Source organism: Vanessa cardui, chromosome Z, assembly GCF_905220365.1.
Source record: "Vanessa cardui chromosome Z, ilVanCard2.1, whole genome shotgun sequence".
NCBI lineage: Eukaryota > Metazoa > Arthropoda > Insecta > Lepidoptera > Nymphalidae > Vanessa > Vanessa cardui.
Window position 1 is genome coordinate 11,906,623 of NC_061154.1, and position 21,385 is coordinate 11,928,007.

At 30.4% G+C, this 21,385-nt stretch overlaps 1 protein-coding gene and 1 long non-coding RNA gene across 2 annotated transcripts; one reads left to right on the plus strand and one right to left on the minus strand.

The window, feature by feature from the left end:
* Positions 1-6,270: 6,270 nt before the first annotated feature.
* LOC124543307 lies at positions 6,271-8,506 on the minus strand. Its single transcript, XR_006967443.1, has 4 exons — positions 8,300-8,506; positions 8,158-8,187; positions 7,922-8,055; positions 6,271-6,299 (listed from the first exon to the last, which is right to left on the minus strand). It is a non-coding gene; the product is annotated as an uncharacterized LOC124543307 (long non-coding RNA).
* A 1,901-nt stretch (positions 8,507-10,407) lies between these two features.
* On the plus strand, positions 10,408-12,720 carry LOC124543453 (zinc finger protein 778-like). The gene is made up of 4 exons (XM_047121684.1): positions 10,408-10,476; positions 11,128-11,295; positions 11,441-11,664; positions 11,747-12,720. The coding sequence occupies exons 1-4, from the start codon at positions 10,408-10,410 to the stop codon at positions 12,579-12,581; spliced, it is 1,296 nt and encodes a 431-aa protein (XP_046977640.1). The 3' UTR covers positions 12,582-12,720.
* Positions 12,721-21,385: the final 8,665 nt, after the last annotated feature.

The following is a 21,385-nucleotide window of genomic DNA, read 5'->3' on the forward strand; positions in this document are numbered from 1 at the left end:
ACTGATGTCTATATGCAGAGGTAGTCATAGAAAGGGACTACCATTGTCTATATCCAGCTCGCGATATATAACGTGACTAAAATCGATAGTGTCAGGTAAATGACTCAAAGTGGTACTAAAAGGTTTTTCAGATGACACTTGCGTTAATATCTATCGATGAGATGGGACTACTAATCGATAAATATTAACTACTACTACTGGTAATTTCAAAGTCGAGAAAATCGAGAATGGTCCTCGATACGTGAATATGAAGGTTTACATACATATATATTTGTATTAATACAAATAATTCTCAGTATTATAAATGCAAAAGTGAGTATTTTTGTTTGTTTTCAAGACTTGAGCGATCATCAACTACTCAACTGAGTATCATAAAATTGAAATACACGTTGTTAGGGATCCAGAAAAGACTAACGGACTGAAATACAGCGCCTAAGGCGGTGTGTCGTATCATGAACTTTATACAGAACAACCTGATGGTAAGTACTAAAGAACATTTACATGACCATAACTTGTTACAGAAAAAAGGGTAGAGCCAGAGCAGGTTTTTCAGATCTCATATTTTTCGTAGTTGTAAGATGTTGCCAATGGGAAATCCCGCTGGGCATATGCACACGTCTAGTGAAACTTTGTTTTTCGATTTTCAAACCAGAACTCAGTGTGCGATATTTTTTAAGAGTAAAGTAAAGTAAATAACAACCTATGTAACTCAAGTTGACTTAAAGATATTAACGACTGAAGTAGGTATAAACACCTCCTATTAATGAAAAATATAAAAATTTCTTTATTTATATTTAAAGTGAGCATACTCGTATAGTTGCGATGATACTTTGAAGGACGATATGTTATTGCTCTGTATCATTACCACTTATTTATTTATTTTTACTCATATAATATTACATTTTTAAATATAAAATACAAACATATGTATAAAATATATTTAAAAATATAAAATACAGAGGCCAACCAGTGGCGGGAACAGGGTCTAAGCCACCCGTGGTCAGGGCTCCAAAGAGAGGAACTTCCTCACAATACGCGCCGTGCCGAGGAGTACTGCCTTCTGCATCAGGCCCTTGACCCAGCTGCCTAACGAGAGCCTCTTAAGATGTTGGTCGAGGCTCTTGGCCATTAGGCCATTCGCTGAAACAACTATCGGCACAATAACTGCTGTATCCACATCCCACATGTCGACAACCTCGTGAGCTAAGTCAAAATATTTTCATTACCACTATTTTTTGGATTTTAATAAACTCAATTTCAAAAGTTTACCAGCTGCGCCAGAGACATTAGACACAAGAGGAAATTTTTTTTTTCTATAATGACAATACCAACCCTTTAGGTCTCAGTAAGGGTTACTATGTCCTAAAGGGTTGGTATTATTAATATAATTTTATTGACTCCACGTACATTTGATCGAAGGCGCTGATATATAAAAAAACTACAACAACAACAACAACAGCCTGTCAATTCCCACTGCTGGGCTAAAGGCCTCCTCTCCCTTTGAGGAGAAGATTTTGGAACTTATTCCACCACGCTGTTCCAATGCGGGTTGGTGGAATACACATGTGGCATAATTTCTATGAAATTTGTCACATGCAGGTTTCCTTACGAAGTTTTCTTTCACCGCTGAGCACGAGATGAATTATAAAGACAAATTAAGCACATGAATCAGCGGTGCTTGCCTGGGTTTGAACCCGCAATCATCGGTTAAGATGCACGCGTTCTAACTGACTCTTAAAATATAAAAAAAACTGCTATAGGTCTATCACTGCACGCTATAAGGAATCTCATGTTGTAGAAAAGTCTCGTCTGTAGGTGTTACAGTTTCTGAGATTTCGTGGTTTATCAGTGAGTTGTATTTCACTTTTATACACATAGAAGATTATATTGTATGTGGTCAGGAAGAAAAATCATGTCAAAAATTACGTAAGGTTTTGATGGGGATCAAAAGAGCATCGTGTTTTAAATTTCTTAACATTCAAAGTAAATGTTAACCAAACTAGCTATTATTATCTCCGTAAATAAAAATGAAATAACATGCGAAAATTATATCATGACAACTCAAATAATGGATACTTTTAGAGAAGAATGATAATTTAAAATTGTGAAGCTACCTTATACTTAGGTAGGTACCTATATATAAATGGACACTTGCAAAAACATTTAAAATAAATATTAAATTCAAAAATTACGACCTTAATAAGTTATTTTATTATTATAGCTTAAATTATATTGACAAAATCCGAAAGACGGAAACAGGCTAATCTTAGGTCGGCTTTTGTTAAATAATAGGATGAATGGATCTTTTTTTGTCTCCTCCCAACAAAGCCCACGCACGGTCGCCTGAATCAACAGTGCCGTTACAACTTCCGAGGCATTTCGTTAATCACTTATATATTACTAATTAATCAGTACTGTCTGTCAAATTGCAAAAATGTTAAGATTACCATTTTTGCGATTATTAAGTACTTTTTTTCGTCATTGATAGATTGAACTAATTTACCAAAACTGACGAAAATTCTAACTAAACACAAATAAACAGCTATTACTAATAAGGACTTTTTAAGGACTTCCATACAAGGAAAACAAATTAAAAAACTGATTTGTCTAACATATACCTAATTCAGAACACACGCACGTCAACTATTTTATTTGAGTAGGTACGGTGCCAGCACTGCCAGCCAGCAGCAGACGCGTGTTAGTATTATGTTAATATTTGTTATAATTAAGGACATTACATAATTTGATTTGTTCTGTGCTCGATTCATACTCAAATATTGGTCAAATTTAACACTTAAATCACTGAAACGATTTAAATAAATTTCGTATAAGATAGTCCCCAGAAAGACAAGGTCACCTTTTTCTTTCACCCCTCGTGGTGGTGACCGTTTATTTTGTATAGGTAGGTAAATCTAGATTTAATATGATAAATAAAAACTTGGAAAATATTACTGTCTCAATTGGAAAAACTTGCGAACTTTCCTATAAAAATATATTTCTGTTAACTATAACCATTTTGCTTTTTAAATTAAGAATAATTTTAGAATCGTACTTATCAACGGATCGATGTCAGTTGTGTGTAGATCTGTGTAAATGCGCAAACGAGCAAACTATTTGCTGATTTTCATAGGCCGCTGTTAACTTTACTCCGAATCCGTACTGTGCACTTGCAAGAAAAATCGCAATAAACTTATATTGGTCCGAGTATAGGGTTTTGAATCGAGAACCTCATAATTTTCTGCCTATATCTCCGAGTTCATGTTAGATTACATTAAACACATCATTCAAATGATCTCACAACGTAGGACTTACGATATCTACTAGGGATTTACTACTAATTTACCTATTGAATTATCACTTAGGTACTTTTAAATTGAGAAATTTATTTTTATACCAACCTATCACGGGTTCAATAAGGATCTAAGTCAATATACAAACAACTTCTTATACATTGATGAACGAACCTAAAATTAAAAACATTTCGCCTAGGTGAGTAGGCATATAATGCGCTGCTTATTGATGAAAGCGTATGAAAGTCAGTTAAAAGATCTAAGCGCATAAACGCGGAAATGATTTCTATTCGACTATATTTAGACTTATAATATTTATCACATAAGATATTTATCTTAAATCAAACATAATAAAAAAAATTAAAATTAATTTATAATTTTATAATAGGTAAAACAAGACGGTCATTTTGCTTTTTTTAAATTATTTTTTTTAAATATTACTAGTATATTTTTTAAGTAAAATTTTCAAAATAACGAGCACTTAAGAATTTTTTTTTTATATGTTCGTTTTGCATATCTAAAAAAACATAGTCTTGAATACGCGAAATCTTTAAATAATTTCATTATGCATAAACGCATTTGCTACCACGTCAGTTTTTCTCATTACGTTGACCGAAAAGAATTAATATTAGAAGTAGCTCATACATCATTCATAAAATATTTGTGCTTGCTAGTCGTATAAAATACTCTATTATAAACAGAAAAACATATTAAAAATAATGTGTTTTTGTATTTATATTAAAGCAATCATGAAATAACATGTAAATAGTATTTATAGTCTTTTGTAATCGTATGTCGCTGTGTGAGTATTTTTGACGTACAAGAAATAATAATTAAAAAATATATAAATTCTAAAAAAACTGTTATTTTTTTATCTTAATACATTTACATTTGTTCCTACTTTCTGTATTTATAACGTGGAAAAAAGGTAATAAAAAAACTAAGCATAGTGGATTAATTTCATAAATTTTATCTGGTTACACAAACGATAAAATTTGTAATTTTTCAGAAGAGCGATTTTTAAATTTCTTTAATCATTGCATTGCTTAGCCACCAAATACAGTATGTGATTGATTTTGGAACACGGTACAGATTGTATGTTAGATAGTATAATATGGATTTTTCGTTTAATTAAAAATTAATATTTTAAGTTACGACTATATTCATGTTGTCACATCTCAAATACGAATCGTTTTAGTTATGAAACATTTTTTGGCTAATATATATCACATAATATAATCTGTACGTCAAGGCCATCTATCGATAATAATAAGTCGCGATAATTTCTAGGAACTAAAATTCACTAGATGGCATACATTGCTACTACAGCCATCTACTGGTAAATAATCAAGTTTTGTTTTTTCGATAGATGGAGCCATAATTATACTTACTTCGTAAGATGGCGCTGCTGTTGTTTACACAACATATTTATGTTTCATTAAATCTGCTAGGCCAGTAAAGCAAGGCATTCATTAACAAAAATTATAACACGGTTATACGATAGGTACGTGTATTTTTTATCAAATAAACAATCAATTATTTTAATATTTATTTTCATATAGAAATAGAAGTTAACAGAAGTATTTTTATAAAATATGTAACATACATGAATGTAAATCCAATTAGTTAGATCCGAACAGTAATTTCATATAGACCGTCAAGTATAAGTTGGCGTTCCTGTGGCAGCACCTGCTACACCTTTGTTTTGCCACTTTTTTGTTTATTTTACCAATATCTCACTAGAAAATAATTCAATACGTCTCATTTTTAATAGATTTTGGGTAAGTTTCCTAATAAGGGTAAATAGAACAAATAAGATATTAAATGAACAAAAAAAAATTAGTACATGTTTTTGCCACACGCCAACTTACACTTGACGCGCTATAGTAAGACATGATCAAGACCAGCGGCGGAATTAGACATTTTACAGTACTGATAGGATGTTGATTTTGAAATAATGTGCTGAACTTGATTATCTAATACGAGTATTGACCGGCTTCAATTGTTTGACTTACAATTTGGAAATTATTTCTGCATTAAAAATACTAAAACTTTTCAACAATCATGACAAAATATTATTATGGTTGAAATGTATTCGATTATTATTTTTATAAGATTTAATCTGTAAAGATTATTTGTATCTTAACATTTTTCTAAACAATATTTTTTTTCAGAATACAGTATCAACCATCAGACACCAAACAGTCACCAACATTCAATCAGACAGGCAGTCAGACAATGGCTATGATTGGTGGTCATCAAAATCAAATCAGTCATAAAAAAGGAGGATTGAAAATTAATTTCCACAAGACAAGAAATCCCTTGAAGAGAATTTTATTTATTGTTAATGCCGCATCACAACATCCTGCCAGTTAATCTGCCAATGATCAAGTGTACAGTATAGTTAATTTTATTTTATCTACAATATTATTCTATTTAACCAGAAATTGAAAAAAGCTTAAAGGAGCCTTTAGTATGAAATACTCATAGTTATATGTATATTAGTAAATATTTTATTTAAAATTGAATAAATAAATGCATTTTTTTAACTGTTTTCAATGTCGTGAAACATTCAATTGTATAAATAAATTTAATTAAGAAAACTTTATTTACAATACAGCTAAATAGCTGTGGTTAATTTACTATAAGTATAAACCATGACATACATGAAAATCACATTAAAATTAGACTTTCATTATTAAAATATAATATAACATTTAATTTTACTTATATAATTAAAGTTTTTATGTGCGTATTAGTTCTCACTTATGACCCAAAATATTAATGTAAAGAAAAAAAAACAGAGTCAATATAGAAAAGTTGTGTTTTCGATTCTATAATTGGCCCCTTAATATTACTTAATTTTTCATTTTAATACATTATTCCAATTGACAATAAATAGTAACATAATTAAATATTTTTTTTAATATTATCCACACTATCTTGTCTTACTTTATCATATCCCTCTTTGACTTTTTTACACTCACTTTGAAGATCTTCAAATTGACTCTGAAAAAAATATTTTAGTATAAATAATAAGAATTTGCTTAAAATAAACATCGAGACAAACAAATGTTTGATTGAAATATAGAGTGTGATTTGGTAAAAGCAGTTAGCTCTGCTATAATATGCACTGCAAATAGTTTTTAGTAGGCATCTTCATTTATCTATTTATATCAGCCATAATTTGACCTCCTAAGTTCTGAAAAACTATGCCAATACTAAAAATATATTTTAGATAATGATCAGTCATCAATCAATGATTATAATATAGTGATCATGTCAACCAATGGTCAAAATTACTAGTCGTCTATAATGTCATTGGGTTAGACTATGGGTAATTTAATTAATGTAAATTTCAATATATAAACTATTTAATTTAACAAAATATTGACAGAATTCGACAATACATATTATATACACATACTATTCACTTTTATACTAATTAGCCAAAAAAAATTCATTTAATTGCACATTTGACATATTTAGCAACATATTATTTGAATTTTATATATAAACAAACGGACATTATCATTTAACATTAAGCCATAATTTGAACAAATTCGCTTTGCTAACTTTTTTATTATTTGCATTTTCTAAGTAATTTACACAATATGGTAAGAGTAAATTCGCAAGCTTTTTCATTATGAATTCCACACAAAGAAAATTATAAAATTATAAACAATGACAAGATTGGTTAAATTTGCAATTTTTTAATTTTATATTCTTTAGTTTGGATTATATAAAATTAAATACTCAATTAAAAAGAAAATGTAATAATATTATTATTCCAAGTTAGAAAAATTATTGTGTCTTTTAATTTATATTTAATTCATAGAACAAATAAAATGTTGCTGCAGAACAGCAATAACTAACTAGTATTTAAGTGTCATATGAAAGAGTGTTAGTTACCTAAATTGATTATTAACTTTTTCATGTATTATGAGTAAATATACCATAAATTAAGATCTGAGGCAATCTTGCCATATCATAATGAAACTAGAACTACTCACAACATATTCGTTCATAAGTTGAATCTTACTTTATCATGTGGTCAAATTTGTAAAAGCAAAAAGAACAATTATAATCTTTTATATAAATAATCAAGAAAATACTTCCTCAGAACATAACCTAGAAAGTTCCTTTCTCAAAATCTGAATCCTCTATAATTTTAAATTTTATATATTAGACTATCATGAAATTTTCACAACCCTTCATGTCTTTGTTTCATAATAATTTTCATACAAATAACTCTTCAACTTAATAATGCATACTTTAATAATATTTGCAGCTAGAAGACAACATAAGAGAGAAGGCAAGCAAATTAAGATCATATCATACTAAATTTATAATAACAAAAGACACTCATAAGCATCTGTTATAATAATCATGGATAAGAATTATCATCAAAGATATTATTTATTGCATGACACAATGTTAAAAAACAGCAAAAACATGATCAATTAAATGTGAAGAAAAGATGTGTATCTCTTTTGAATAAACAAGAGTAGGGAAGCACTTTTAAAATAAAGGATATGGGGAGCATAGGAGCATAAATATTCACATAGCAGGTATAATAAAAATGTTCATACGCATACAAAAACTAAAAAGGTAAAAAAATATCATAGTACCTGACATATTATAGATTGCTGTTTCATAGCAACACAACTCTCCATTATATCTCTGAAGCGTTCTTTATCTAACTTATGTTTCTTCTCTGTTTCAGTCAATAGTTTGTCAATTCTGTTTTTGTATTCCGTTACCACTGAAATATATTATATATTAATAGGAGTAATAGTAGACACTTCTATATTTTTTTACAATATTTATAAGATATAGCTCAAATGTTAATATCATCGGTACTCACCATTAAGTTGGTATTTCACTGATGTCAATTCTGTGAAACATCGATCATTAGACACCTGTGATCTTTCATAATTTTCTTGAATATAATTTAAATAAAAATATATAACGCTAACAACCACTAATAAAATAATAAACGAAATTACCAGTCTTTGTTTTGTAAACATGCGGGAAACCATTTTTATTGAAATTGATGATATATTACCCGTTAAAAGCTAAAAGCTTACGTATTTATTCTGAATTACATCTTACTATAAATCAATATACTGGGACCCATGTAGGTACTAGGTAATCTAGGTATTGATCCTGATGCACTTTTCCATCCAAATTCAAAAGTCAAAACTAAACGTCATAGATAAGTAATGCAATAACCATAACTACAGAGCAGAAATATTATGTGTAGTACCATAAGCTATATTATATTTTATCAGTTCCATAATAACAAAATTATGACTAATTTAAACAAATTTAAACAGCTTAAGGTAATCGTTTACTCTTTTTGAAATTACTAAACAGAAATAGGTAAAAATTCATAAACTGTAAAGATTTTCGAAAAATCTTATAAAATGCTCATTAATTCATTTGAAAAACAAATATACACTACGTAATGAAAGATATTTTTAAGAGTTTGTGACAATACAAGCAAGAATTTACAGTACTACTATTTGGAATAAACAAATGGATGTTTAGATTTATTAAATGTAACAGCTGACTATATTAATCTACTTTTTCCCGTTCAAGGAAAAGTTGCATATTTGCTTCAATTATTTATTTTAGTTTCAAAACATTCTTATTTTGTCTGACATCTTTCTAACACAAAATATTTTAATTGCGCAAATTTAGATGGATGGATGTTTTTAACTCAATTACGCCAGACTCCCAAAGTGAGAGCGATCTGAATGAAATTTAGCACATATCATTTTATAATCGTAATTGTCAAAAGCGCCATCTATTATGATACGTTTACACTAATTTGTAAAATACGCTTTCAAAATGAATTACCTCTCTCTTACTCTCTCTCTCATTAGATACAGCAAAGATACAACTAGATGGCACCACACGAGGAAGTGAAACTTTAATGTCTAATAAAATATTAAAATGGATAATATACTGTACCTTTAAATATTGATATCAAATTACACCATACACAATAATTTTAGGATAGAATGAAAACTAGGTCGGTACCTACTTAGGTTTTTTTTTACATGTTATGCACATGTAAAAAATTATTAAACGGCTTTGTCGCAAATAATAGGCTATTTGAGTGGTTTTACAAATCCATTTTAAATTATTTATATAGTAGACTTATAGTAGACTAGATCTTGTGCCGAATAATAGATAGGTGCAATTTTAATATGATACAAAAAATATCTTTAATAGATACACTGATATTTTAACATATTAAAAATTCCCATTTAAATAGCGCGCGATAACGGTACTTTGACAATATGGCGCTGAAATGGGGTCGATGAAGTCAGTTGCCTGTATTTTAATCTGTGGTACATATAGTAGGCAAGCAAGGTCAATAAGCAAGTGACTTTCGTTAGTAACTAACCATTTTTAAACTCATTAGATATACCGATTATGTAAGTTAATTATATTAATAAGCCGAAAGTAGCAGAAAGTAGTATCTGTATTACATAATATAATATATAACAAAAAATTGAAGCATTATAGTAGTTGATTTTATTTACTTCATATTGTTACTTTATTTATTTTGTTGATATATTTTTTCTACTTAATTAAATTACATTGTTAATAATACATAATACGATACATAATTATAATAATGGACATTTTAAAAAATTTAAAATCTGTTTCTATAAGCTTCACATAGCATGAATGAAAGATTTTTTTATGTAACAATAAATTATAAAATAGTTTTGTTTATTTATTTATTTTTAATTAATACTAAACCTTTTTATTTTGTTATTTTACAAAATAAAATGATATTATTATTATTATGGAAATATAAATTTAAGATTGTATTGTAACTTTACTTGTACTTAACTATACAAATAAACTTGTGTTTTTTTACTCTACAATTTTTAAATCTGATCCTACGTGTTTTTTAATCTACAAAATGGTGGACAATTGGGCATCTTTATAAATATTGAAATTTGAATGTCATGAAATAAATAATTATTTATCAGTTTATCTATTAAATAATTACACATTTGTAAATAAAAAAAAGCATTTTGGAGAATCAAAATATATTTTGTGAATTTAATAATATCAGTAGGTATTCAGATAAATGAATCTTAGTAAAAATACTGATTCAATGGAAGCGTCAACAAATGATTTTTTTCTTCCATATCTAGAGGTAATAGATTTTTTGTTATTGGTCAAAAGTGGCAGTAAATAGACTAGATATATATTTCAGAAAAATAGTTATGTAGTAGTAAAGTCGATTTAAAAACATTAAATTTATATTTATACTAATCCTTCGTCAATACATCACTAATCTTGGTATATTTCAGAAAAATAGTTATGTAGTAGTAAAGTCGATTTAAAAACATTAAATTTATATTTATACTAATCCTTCGTCAATACATCACTAATCTTGGAAACTCACTCTTCATTAAAACCGAAACCTAACAATACTATGTATTGCTGTTTCGCGGTAGAATATTTGATGAATGGGTAGTACCCACCAAGACGAGCATGCAAGAAGATTATTGCTAGTATCATCTGATATTTGTATCATATATCTATTACTCCGCTTTGAACCAGCTTAGTAAGAAAGGCTCGTCTAATCTTTTGCCTTAAAAAAGAGAAGATACTCTGCCCAGCATTGGATCAATAATGGGTTATTGCAGCCAGAGGAGCAAGCGATCAGGATTGTGACGGACTTTTGCTAACTTAATGCAGTTGGTGCTAAACTGCATAGATAAAATAAACTTAGAGCCTATATGTAAAGAGAAAAAAATCTAACTTACACTTTTATTATTAATTCAAGTTAATAAAGTTTCAGAAACCATTACCACAGGAGGATGAATCGGCTAATTTTATTTGTTATATTTGTAAGAAAACGTTCTATAATGCTAATGCCTTGCGGAATCATAAAACTATGCAGCACGATTCAAGAGACTCTGGCACTGAAGACGAACAAGCTCTCTACTCTACTAATGCTAACGATCAGGTAATACAGGAAATGATGTGGATGATACTGATAGGGATGAGAAATATTAGACCTGTGCTGTTCTCTAACCGAGATTTATTTTTTACAATTTTTCTGACCATTTGTATAATATCCAATATTACGTTTTACGTTTTTTATTGTTTAGGTTCTTGATGGTATTTGCGATTTTAAGTTCATACCGTTAAATAACTGCGAAAAAGATCCCGTAACGGAACAAGACGGTATTACTAAGCGCACCTTTAGTGTTGATACGAGTTATTTGATCATAAGGTACGAGAGTCATGAGAGTGTTCGTGTGAAAAGATCGCGTTTAGACAATATGATCAAAAAAATTCAGTCAAAGCCCGAGAAGAAGCCCGTTGATTTACGGTAAATAATTATTGTGAACTAATAACTGCGGTTACAGTGTACACCTACTGATACACGAATATAACAAAGTATGTCTTTCTAGGGGTCCCTTTACGTGTACTCTCCCTTCAACTTCGTACCCTAGCACGCAATGTCGGCAGATCTTTTTTAATTGTTGCGAATATTCTTTACATTATCGGGAAGAGCATACGAAGAGGCGCAAGGCTGCGTTGCGATGCCAAGTTTGCGAGAAACGTTTGGACAGAAACTTGTATCAATCGAGTGCCCTAACGGCACAGCTCGAGCCTCGCAACGGTCCGTCCTTTTCGTGTCGCACCTGCGGGTTTACGTTCTTAGACAGTTTTCAATTCGACGAACACAATCGTATATTACACGCCAAAATGAAACCGCACCAGTGTAGTATTTGCACAAAACGTTTTACCCAACTCGGAGGTCTCCAGCAGCACATGCGTATGCACTCGGGTATTCGCCCATTCGTTTGTAAGTTTTGCACTAAAGCGTTCACACAGAAGGCCGGATTGGATCAGCATTTGCGGACCCATACAAAGGTGAAGCCGTTTAAATGTATAATTTGCTGCAAATGCTTCTCGCAATCCGTTCACCTCCGACAGCATATGCGTACTCACACTAACATACAACCGTTCGGGTGTCCGATTTGCAAAAGAAGATTTAAACAAAGCAGTCATTTGAATTTTCATATGCGTTCTCACTTCGGGGAGGCGAGTGCTCTTATAATGGAGCAGTACGCCCAGGCAATTCAGCGCCAAGGGCAAATGGATTACCTCAACTTATCCAATGTACAGCCAGTCCAAGATGGCGAAACCATATATTATGAAGCGCAGTTGACAACGACACCAATAGAGAATACACCTACAACTCCTTACTTCCTCCCTTTGCCTTCTAACGACGTACTGTAGATATTTTATTCGAAGTTACATGATTACGTCCTGCAATATCTAATTTATATATTCCCAGTTCTTTTTTATTTCTTGGAAAAAATCCTTTAATTTTTGGAAGAGTAATAACATATAAAAATAATACTTTTAAGTATTTGTATAAGCACTCATAAGTATTTAACTATTATGATCGAAGTTTTATCCTATAATGTTATTGATCTTTAGTGAAACTTGTAACTCTCATTTGTATTTGTTCTACAAGGAACGTTATGCTTTGATTAGGTATTTTATTAGCAATACGTATTATAATTTTTATTGACATTAAAGTAGTAAAATTGAGGAAAATTATTTAGTTTTTCAATGAACCGACTTTGTTCTTATCGAAAACAAAATTATTACAGATTTGAAAATTATTAACTTGGTTTTAAGAGAAGCAACCTGTATTATACTCAACTACAATTTTAAGATTCTTCGACTGTAATATATTCTTCATTACATATATATCGATTTCGTTGGAGGTCTTTCCTGGACATAATTTTAAGCCATAAATTATTTATAAATAGATTCTTATTTCTGAATTTCGTTGTTAATAGAGAAAATCTAGGGATTCAGTGGCCTTGCTCGCTACGACGGAGAAAAATGTGTTGTAATGAAAAAATTGCGAATTAACAACACTTATTATGCAGCTACTAGTCTCTAGAACATAATTTTGCCAAATAATAATAGTTGGCTTAAAGTAAAAAAAAATACCCCGGATAATATAAAGCTATTTCTAACATTAACACTGGAATGGTTAGCAATCATCCAGGATCCGATATTGTTTTATCATTAAATTGTCGAATTGAAATTTAATAATTTCAATTCGATAAAATTATACGACTCTAATGAGTCGTATAAAGATCTATTGGTTACTTTTATTTGTAAAAATAAATGATTAATAAATGCTTATAATATTAAATAAGATCATAAAGTGTATCTAAAAAAAATGTAATTCGAAAAGGGGAACCAATTTCATTCAAGCAAGTCTTAAATTTATACTGCCATATCATATTATTTATGTGATATATTTAAATTCCACCTGTATATACATATTTTATATACAAATATATCCAGTAGTTATCTATGAAGTTATGTTACCTTAGCAATTAATAGGTTTGCAGAAAGAGGCGTCTCAAGGCGGAGCTAAAATATGTTAGTGCATGCCCATTTCTTTTTATTGTAGTTCGTGTTGCATTCGCAACATGCGATGATTCAGATACCTGCTGTGAAAATATATCTCAAAAGTTTTGTTATATTTGTTTTAATCACTTATTGAATCCATACTCACAAGCCGATTTTTCGGAATTTCGTTAAGGAATTTATTTATCGAATAATAATATGAAATCCATCTATATGAATGCTTACTAACAATATTTTTTTAACTATAAAGCAATAATCATAATTATTATATTCTTATAATACATACGTCAAAAAAGATTAGAAGCTTAATAATAATAATATTATCTTCTTCATTATACCACTGAGTGAGTACAAGTGAATATTAGTCTATAACAGATAAAAAACTCGAATACCCCAAACCTAATATTATATTACTTTACTGCAACTAAAGTTTTATAGCTACGCTAAATACAAGTTCCAAAGCATATGTTGACTTCGAAGAAAAAAACTTACAACGGGCTCAAAAGACAAACAAACACGAGCCACACAAAATGATGTGCGAGATCGACTTTTGCAACGAGATCGCAAATGATATTCGTTCGACAAATAATGCAGTCGAGTGAAATGCGGTGTTGCAATCTATGCAACAATGTATATCCGGTGCATTCTGAACACTAGGAAAGCATAACCAGGCAGGAGTTACGACGGTGAGAGAATGCATTTTCCATCCTTTATTAGCGCGATGTGTTAACGGGCTGCATGTCTTCCTACTCACACGGTGCATCTGCGATTGCGCCGTACACAATTCAATCTGTCACTGTCTATCGTATGCAGTTTTAGCATAATAAAATTCAGTCGTACCGATATTACTAGTACTGCTACACGTGTTGTCATATTTTTGAAGTAAACAGTTTAGTGTCGAACTACGCAGCTTACATAAATTAATCTAGTGCAGAGTTTTTACTAATTACTTCTCACGCCAAAAGTAAGTAATGGAAAACTTTATTACTAGTGGCTAGATGTATAGCGAACCTGCTGCAAGCTGTTCAATACCATGACTAATGAGTAGTCAATATATATTATATAATTATACAGTATTGTAACGTGTGGGCACGGCGCGGTTACATTTTGGTCTTTTGTATATTTTGTTAGAGCCGCGCATGGCGGTGTAGAGAAAACAAAGGGTACGCGCTGATGGCTGTATCCTGAAGAATAAACTATTCCTTTGTCTTATTTTGACCTTTCAAACATTCAACAATAGTCTATCTTATTAATTTGAATATTGTATAGAAATTAATTGAAATATCATAATGTATTAAATTATTTGTCTATTTTTTTGCAACTAGCAACATTGTAGTTTGTAAGACGCGATTTCTTCTAACAAATAAGTTTAATACTTGGATGTATGTACATACATATATAAAACTAGATTGTAAAGTACTTATTTTAAAAAATGTGTTATTTTTTGGATGCTTAATAGCTTAAGATTTAAGGGGTTAAATGAGATACCTTACGTTGTTCAATTAATTATTTTATCAGCGATAAAAATACGCACTGTAATGTAACTTTTGTGCGAATAAGCATTGTTTTTTACTAAGATGATTTATGAGTCATAACTGGATTTCGTTGAATATTGTAGTACAATTTATAGACGTTTTCGCTGTTTCCACTTCAAATTTATCACTCAAATCACTAGTTTAGTGATCTGGTATGTTTCTGCGCAGTTCGCACCCGGATCGTTCTTGTAGTTATCTCGCCAGACATGTTGTAAAACATCAGTTTTTTTGTTGGCTTCATACCCACAAGTTTTTTAACCTCGGTTAGCGCACATGTGGCCGAATGCGCCAGGCGTGATTTACTTTTGTTTACATCCGCCGTCCGAGGGTTAATTTACCTATGTGATGCAAGGGTTGGCTCCTAAAATGGCATACAAAAAATAGTTGGCTACCATAGACGATTAAACTTCATGTAATTTTATTTTTTAAAGGCTAACAATTTTTCTTATAATATAGTCGTATTTAATCACCATTCTTACAAAAAGAAATTTAATTTTATAAGTAAAGTATTGTAAATATTATAATACAATAAAATATTTAAATTAATGTGTGTTTTTTATTTTATTCACCTTTAACTTAAGTTGCAAAGAAGATGTATTTATTATTACATGTCCAAATCAATATAAAAATACTTTCCTTTAGCCGACCCGAGATATTAAATAAATTTAACGGATCGTAAGATTTTTCCTCCTTATTAAATGACGATACGAGTAAAAACGTTTGATGTACGATTGCCAATGAATTTAGAACTATTTGTGGAACATTTTACTTTTCTGTCTTTGATCTCCACGGTGCAAATTCCCAAGACTGAAATTCAAATAATTTTATAACTTTGTGTTTTATATAAGTATAAAAAATGTATGAATGCTAGAAGTTATTACACTAGCAACTTGCAAGGATGGTGTTATCTGGTTTTATTTATACCTACATAATATAGATTTATTCTGTAGATCATAATTGAAGAGTACGTTAAATTCAAATCAGAAAAAGATTTTGGAGTTTAAAGAGAATTTATTATTAAAAAATACCGTACGTAACACAGATAAAATAACAATTTGAGCCCGTACTATTTTTGACAATTATATCTAATATCACAATAGCCAACGAATCTATTGGTCTGTACTGTGTACAGTGTCTGTAGTGAGTACTCAAAGTATATATATATATATATACATATAATACAGGGTGTATTGTATGTTTTATACTTTGAGTAATAAGTTTTTCAAAAGTTTTCTTATAATCCTTAATATTCCTAAAACTACTGGTTAAAATTTCAAAATGTAAAAGACAATATTATTTTATTTATGAATTAATATATATATATAACTCTTTTGGTAGGGTTTTCCATCTTAAAGAGTAATAAATTTATTACTCTTTAAGATGGAAAACCCTACCAAGACACTAAAAGTTGCCATTAATTTTTATTTCAATTTCATATTACTGAAATGGTCACTTTATTCAATCAATAAAAGATAGAAGTTTAGGAGACTTACAAAACTGATATTAAATTTACTTTATCTGTTATATTTTTGGCGAACGCTTCGTTTTATAAAGCTCCTGCTCCGACAGTCACCGACTACATTCAGATGTCCCACAAATGTTCTACATGAGGATATTCTATATAATCTATGTAAAATAAACAAACAACAATTTTAATGTTCCTTTTTCATTTCGATTAATGTAACAATTGTTGTCTACTTTCTATGATATAGGTACATGTCTATTTTTATTTCTATTATATAGTGTTGATTATAATATTATATATGTGTATAATAAACTTGTACTTCTTCTTATATAAATGGGTTAAATGGTTTTTTTTATTTTAAGTTCGGCATTATGTGAAAGTTAGAATCATGTTTAACAACGATCGAGCTAGGAAATATACGTGAGTCGAGAATATTTTGTCAATGTGTATCTACCGACCAATTGGGACAATTTCTAACCTTCATAGAAGATAGGGCCTAACTCAGCACTGGATTATTAAGGGGTTAGGAATGTTACTTAAAAATAATCTGTATTTGCCTAGATCACGTAGCAAAATTATTTTAATGCTGTACAAAGCGTTTACTCTCGATTTATCTTTGTCTTCAGCAGCTAAGTTAAGCCTACACCAGACTAAACTCAATTACCTGTTTCCAATCCATTATCTCATACAACATAATTATTTGCAGTAGCTTTTTGTGTAATAATTATAAATCAATGTTAAAATAAATATATTTAAGACTGCACTAAATGTTCTGTTGTAATACTAATTTATCTTAACATCATCCCTTTTTAAACTGAGCCTCGTTATTTTATCAGAATGTTTTTCCACTATAAAATTATTTACAGCTGAAATATTATTCCGTGGACAATTATATAGTTGGCACTATATACTTATATGTAATATATTTACATATTTTTTATCTTGGTTTCGGTCTAATTCAGCTTATTTCAAACTAAGGTGTACATAACTGTGCGATGACGTGATTTATATATTTGTTATTATAACATATGGAACTAAATACCGTCTTAAATTAAATCTTCTTGTGCGGTACGAACAAAAAGCGTTTCAAAGACTCAGTTTCTCTGTAATGCCTTTAAAGTCGCCGTCCGATGGTGTTGTTTACATTTGCCGTCTAGTAATGGATCTTGCTCTATGCGAATGTAGGCGTGACTGGCAATGTAGTAATAGCTTGTGATTACAACTGTGTAGTGAATTGATACGTAATGTACCGATGGGTTACAATTCGTTTCATTTTAATTCAAATGCATTTTACTGTCTAATATGCAATATACCCACACTAACTTTTAATATTAAAAAAAATATATAATCAGACGTATTACCTTTAAATAGTTTTTTTTTTGAAGAAATAACAAAACAATGTAATAAAAATATCATTAAATTTTGTCATATATACCTAAAGAGTGTAAATTAATTACAGGCACCGCATTATTTTTATTATTAAATTCTAATAATATGGCTGATATTATAACTACCTAACTTCTTTGTAGTATTGTGTGAAGTAAATTATGTTTGATGATTTTTTTCGGATTAATATAAAAGCTACTAATACGAATACCGCGAAACTTAACATTAGGTTAGACTAAATGGACCTTTATGTAGTGTGTTTGATATTGTGTTCTATGTTGTTTGATATAAAGCTTGTTCTTTCAACATTGCAGATAAAATATCGCCGGTTCAGTGAAACTGTCAAAATGGTCACTTCCTATCCCAAATAGCACCTTATGACTTAATTAATTTACAACAATCAATCCTTTTACTGAGTATTTGTAAACAACACTATATAACAATTTCATAAGCGTTCATTCATTACAATTAATAATTAACACGGCATTTTGTTATATTTATTTTTAATAAAACTCTTTGCAAAATAATTAAAGATATTACATGTGAAAATATCGTATACTGACATTTTATTTTTATAGTAAGAATTTATGGTTTGAGCAATGTGATTAAAACCAGGTTTACGTGTTTTAATGTAAATAGAACATTCTACAGATGTACAATGTATAAGTATACTTTCCAACTCTCCTCCCGATACAATACAGCATTATTAGATGGTGTTTTTGTTGGAAAAACGCCGAGACAACCACCACATGTTCTCTTTATCGATTACTGTTATCTGGAAATTGATCAAACAAAAATATGATCTGAAGCCGAACAACCTCTTCGATCGTGTACACATTCGCATGCATTTCCAATAAGTACTCTAAAGACATTGCATATTTGTTTACATTTTGTCAATTTCTGCATAAATAGTTTTGCATTAATTAATTTTTGAACGTAAAGCGAAGCTAAAAACTTCGTCGCCAACATCAGTCGTTTTCAAAGGTTAATCTTTTGTTATTATGAATTTCCTAGTAGATCACTTTCCCCTATTTCCATTGTTCTACCTCGAATGAAATTATCGAAATAAATTTACTGACCGCTTCCTGAAACCGAACTGACCGCTTACTGTTTCATATTAAAACAATTGCTCACAAAGCAATGTTGGTTGTGAGCCTCGTCGCGAATTGCGCGGCGCGGGGCAGGGGCGTCGTCGATGGACGTAATGCACATGGCCGCGTCGTCATAAAACGTAATTTACGGTCCTGCTTTACTCGCCCGAAGCGTACGTCTTTTGTGCCGTCACTGCGTCGAGTTTTGGAGATCAAATGATGAATGCTGCTTTCAACACGTGAACATGTTGTTTTTGGAGCAAATTATGTCAATACTGAAAGCATGTGTGGGTAAAACTCACGTCTGCTTGGAAACTTGTACAATGAGTATATAGATACTAAATATTTAGGATACAAAAACATATATCGCATGTTATAAAGAATTAATGATCGTCATTTTTAATGAACTGTTACTAAGTTTGCTATAGCTATGTATATATCATTTGGCGCATTGCTCAGCTAATGGGAAGGCTTATATACCGACCTCCATGAGCAAAAGTGACATATGATAAGATATTTCATTAAAATACTTACTAATGCCTCATCTTTTAAATGAAATAAACGTGATCGTCAATAGCTACAATGATGAGTCAATAGCGCCTTGGCTAACGGGCCGCCTAGTAATGTAATAAGTCGTGGGATCGATCTAGACTGTTGGATTATTGTCGTCCCCACTCCTATCGTAAGTGATAATCAAGAGAGGTAAATAGGAATATTAGTCATTACTTCGTTAATTTGGAACATTTCTACTAGTTCTTAAAAAAAAGGATTGCAACGTGGATTAAATAATATGTTATTACATGGACCTATTTACTGTTGAGGTTGATGTCAAATTTAAAGAAAAGAGCAAGAGTTCTATACCAAACATGATGGTAATCAAAACCAAAATATCCCTTAATCTAACACTCCTCTTATAGGAAGGATAAGAGACTTATTTTACATGTAAATGAAAATAAACCAGCCTCGGATTGTAGATATCGTGAAGGACTCGCCGGAGATCTTGTAGTAATTCTATTTTATCTTCCTGTACAAATATTATAAAGACGTAAAATTCGTATCTTTGTATTGTATTTGTATGTAGGGAATTAGTCTCCAGAACTTATAATTTCTACTGTTAGCTTCTTTATTCCTACTAATAATCAATTTCGACTGTACGAAGTCGGAACATTTTGCAAAATAATTTGTTAATTCCTTTTTCAAAATTGTTTAGGGTTTAAAAATCTACATAAGTAATAGATAGTAATGTTAAATAGCTTACTGTTTATAGAATTACCTAACTCTGGGTAGAATGTATTCACAAACCGAAATCAGTAACTTGGTATTATTATATTAAGTTTATTTTAAGTATTGCTGTTTACAAAGTATGTTTGTCACAGTTTTTTTTATAAATAATCGATTACGTTTTTGGATACATATGATCTTGTCTCTTGATAATAATATATATTGTAAAGATGACACAAAATATAGTTTCCAAGATTACAAAATATTCATTACAGAAGAAAAATTGCGGCTTTTATGACTGCACATTAATCTATAATATTTTATACCATATAATGTGCAGATAAGACATGCTATTGTGAAAATAACAATAATACCACTTACATATTGAGCTACTTTAATACACTCATATATAACAAACATAACAAATGAGGTGATCCGTCAAAGAACCAAAGTCATCGACATAGCTCACCGGATTAGTAAGCTGACGTGGGCTGGTCATATTTGTCGCAGAACCGATAACCGTTGGGGAAAACGCGTTCTAGAGTGGAAAGCGTCTAGGCAAACGTATTGTATGTCGTCCTCAGGCACGGTGGAGTGACGATTTACGCAAGGCGGCAGGCAGGGGCTGGATGCGAGTAGCCGGAGAAAGACCACAGTGGCGTGCACTTGGCCTATGGCCTATGTCCAGCAGTTCACATGTACGGGCTGATGAAGATGATGATCTGATTCGAAAGCACGAGGGATTATAATTCAATTGAATAAGGACTGTATTGTAAGGGATATCCATAAAAATACTATAATATAATTATTTACAGCCAGATCTTTATTTTTAAGCGTTAACTGAATATTTTGTACTTCAATATCACATAAAGTAAAAATAATAAATGTTTATTTTGTGTTCCAAACGAAACTATTTGTCGTAAACCAATTCTGTGTACTGACACAGAT

Excerpts from the sequence above, each read along its gene's own strand:
- LOC124543453 (XM_047121684.1), top strand. The coding sequence starts at position 10,408 with ATGAATCTTAGTAAAAATACTGATTCAATGGAAGCGTCAACAAATGAT. Across the intron at positions 10,477-11,127 it reads TTTTTCTTCCATATCTAGAG|AAACCATTACCACAGGAGGA; the intron begins GTAATAGATTTT and ends ATAAAGTTTCAG. Across the intron at positions 11,296-11,440 it reads CTACTAATGCTAACGATCAG|GTTCTTGATGGTATTTGCGA; the intron begins GTAATACAGGAA and ends TTTATTGTTTAG.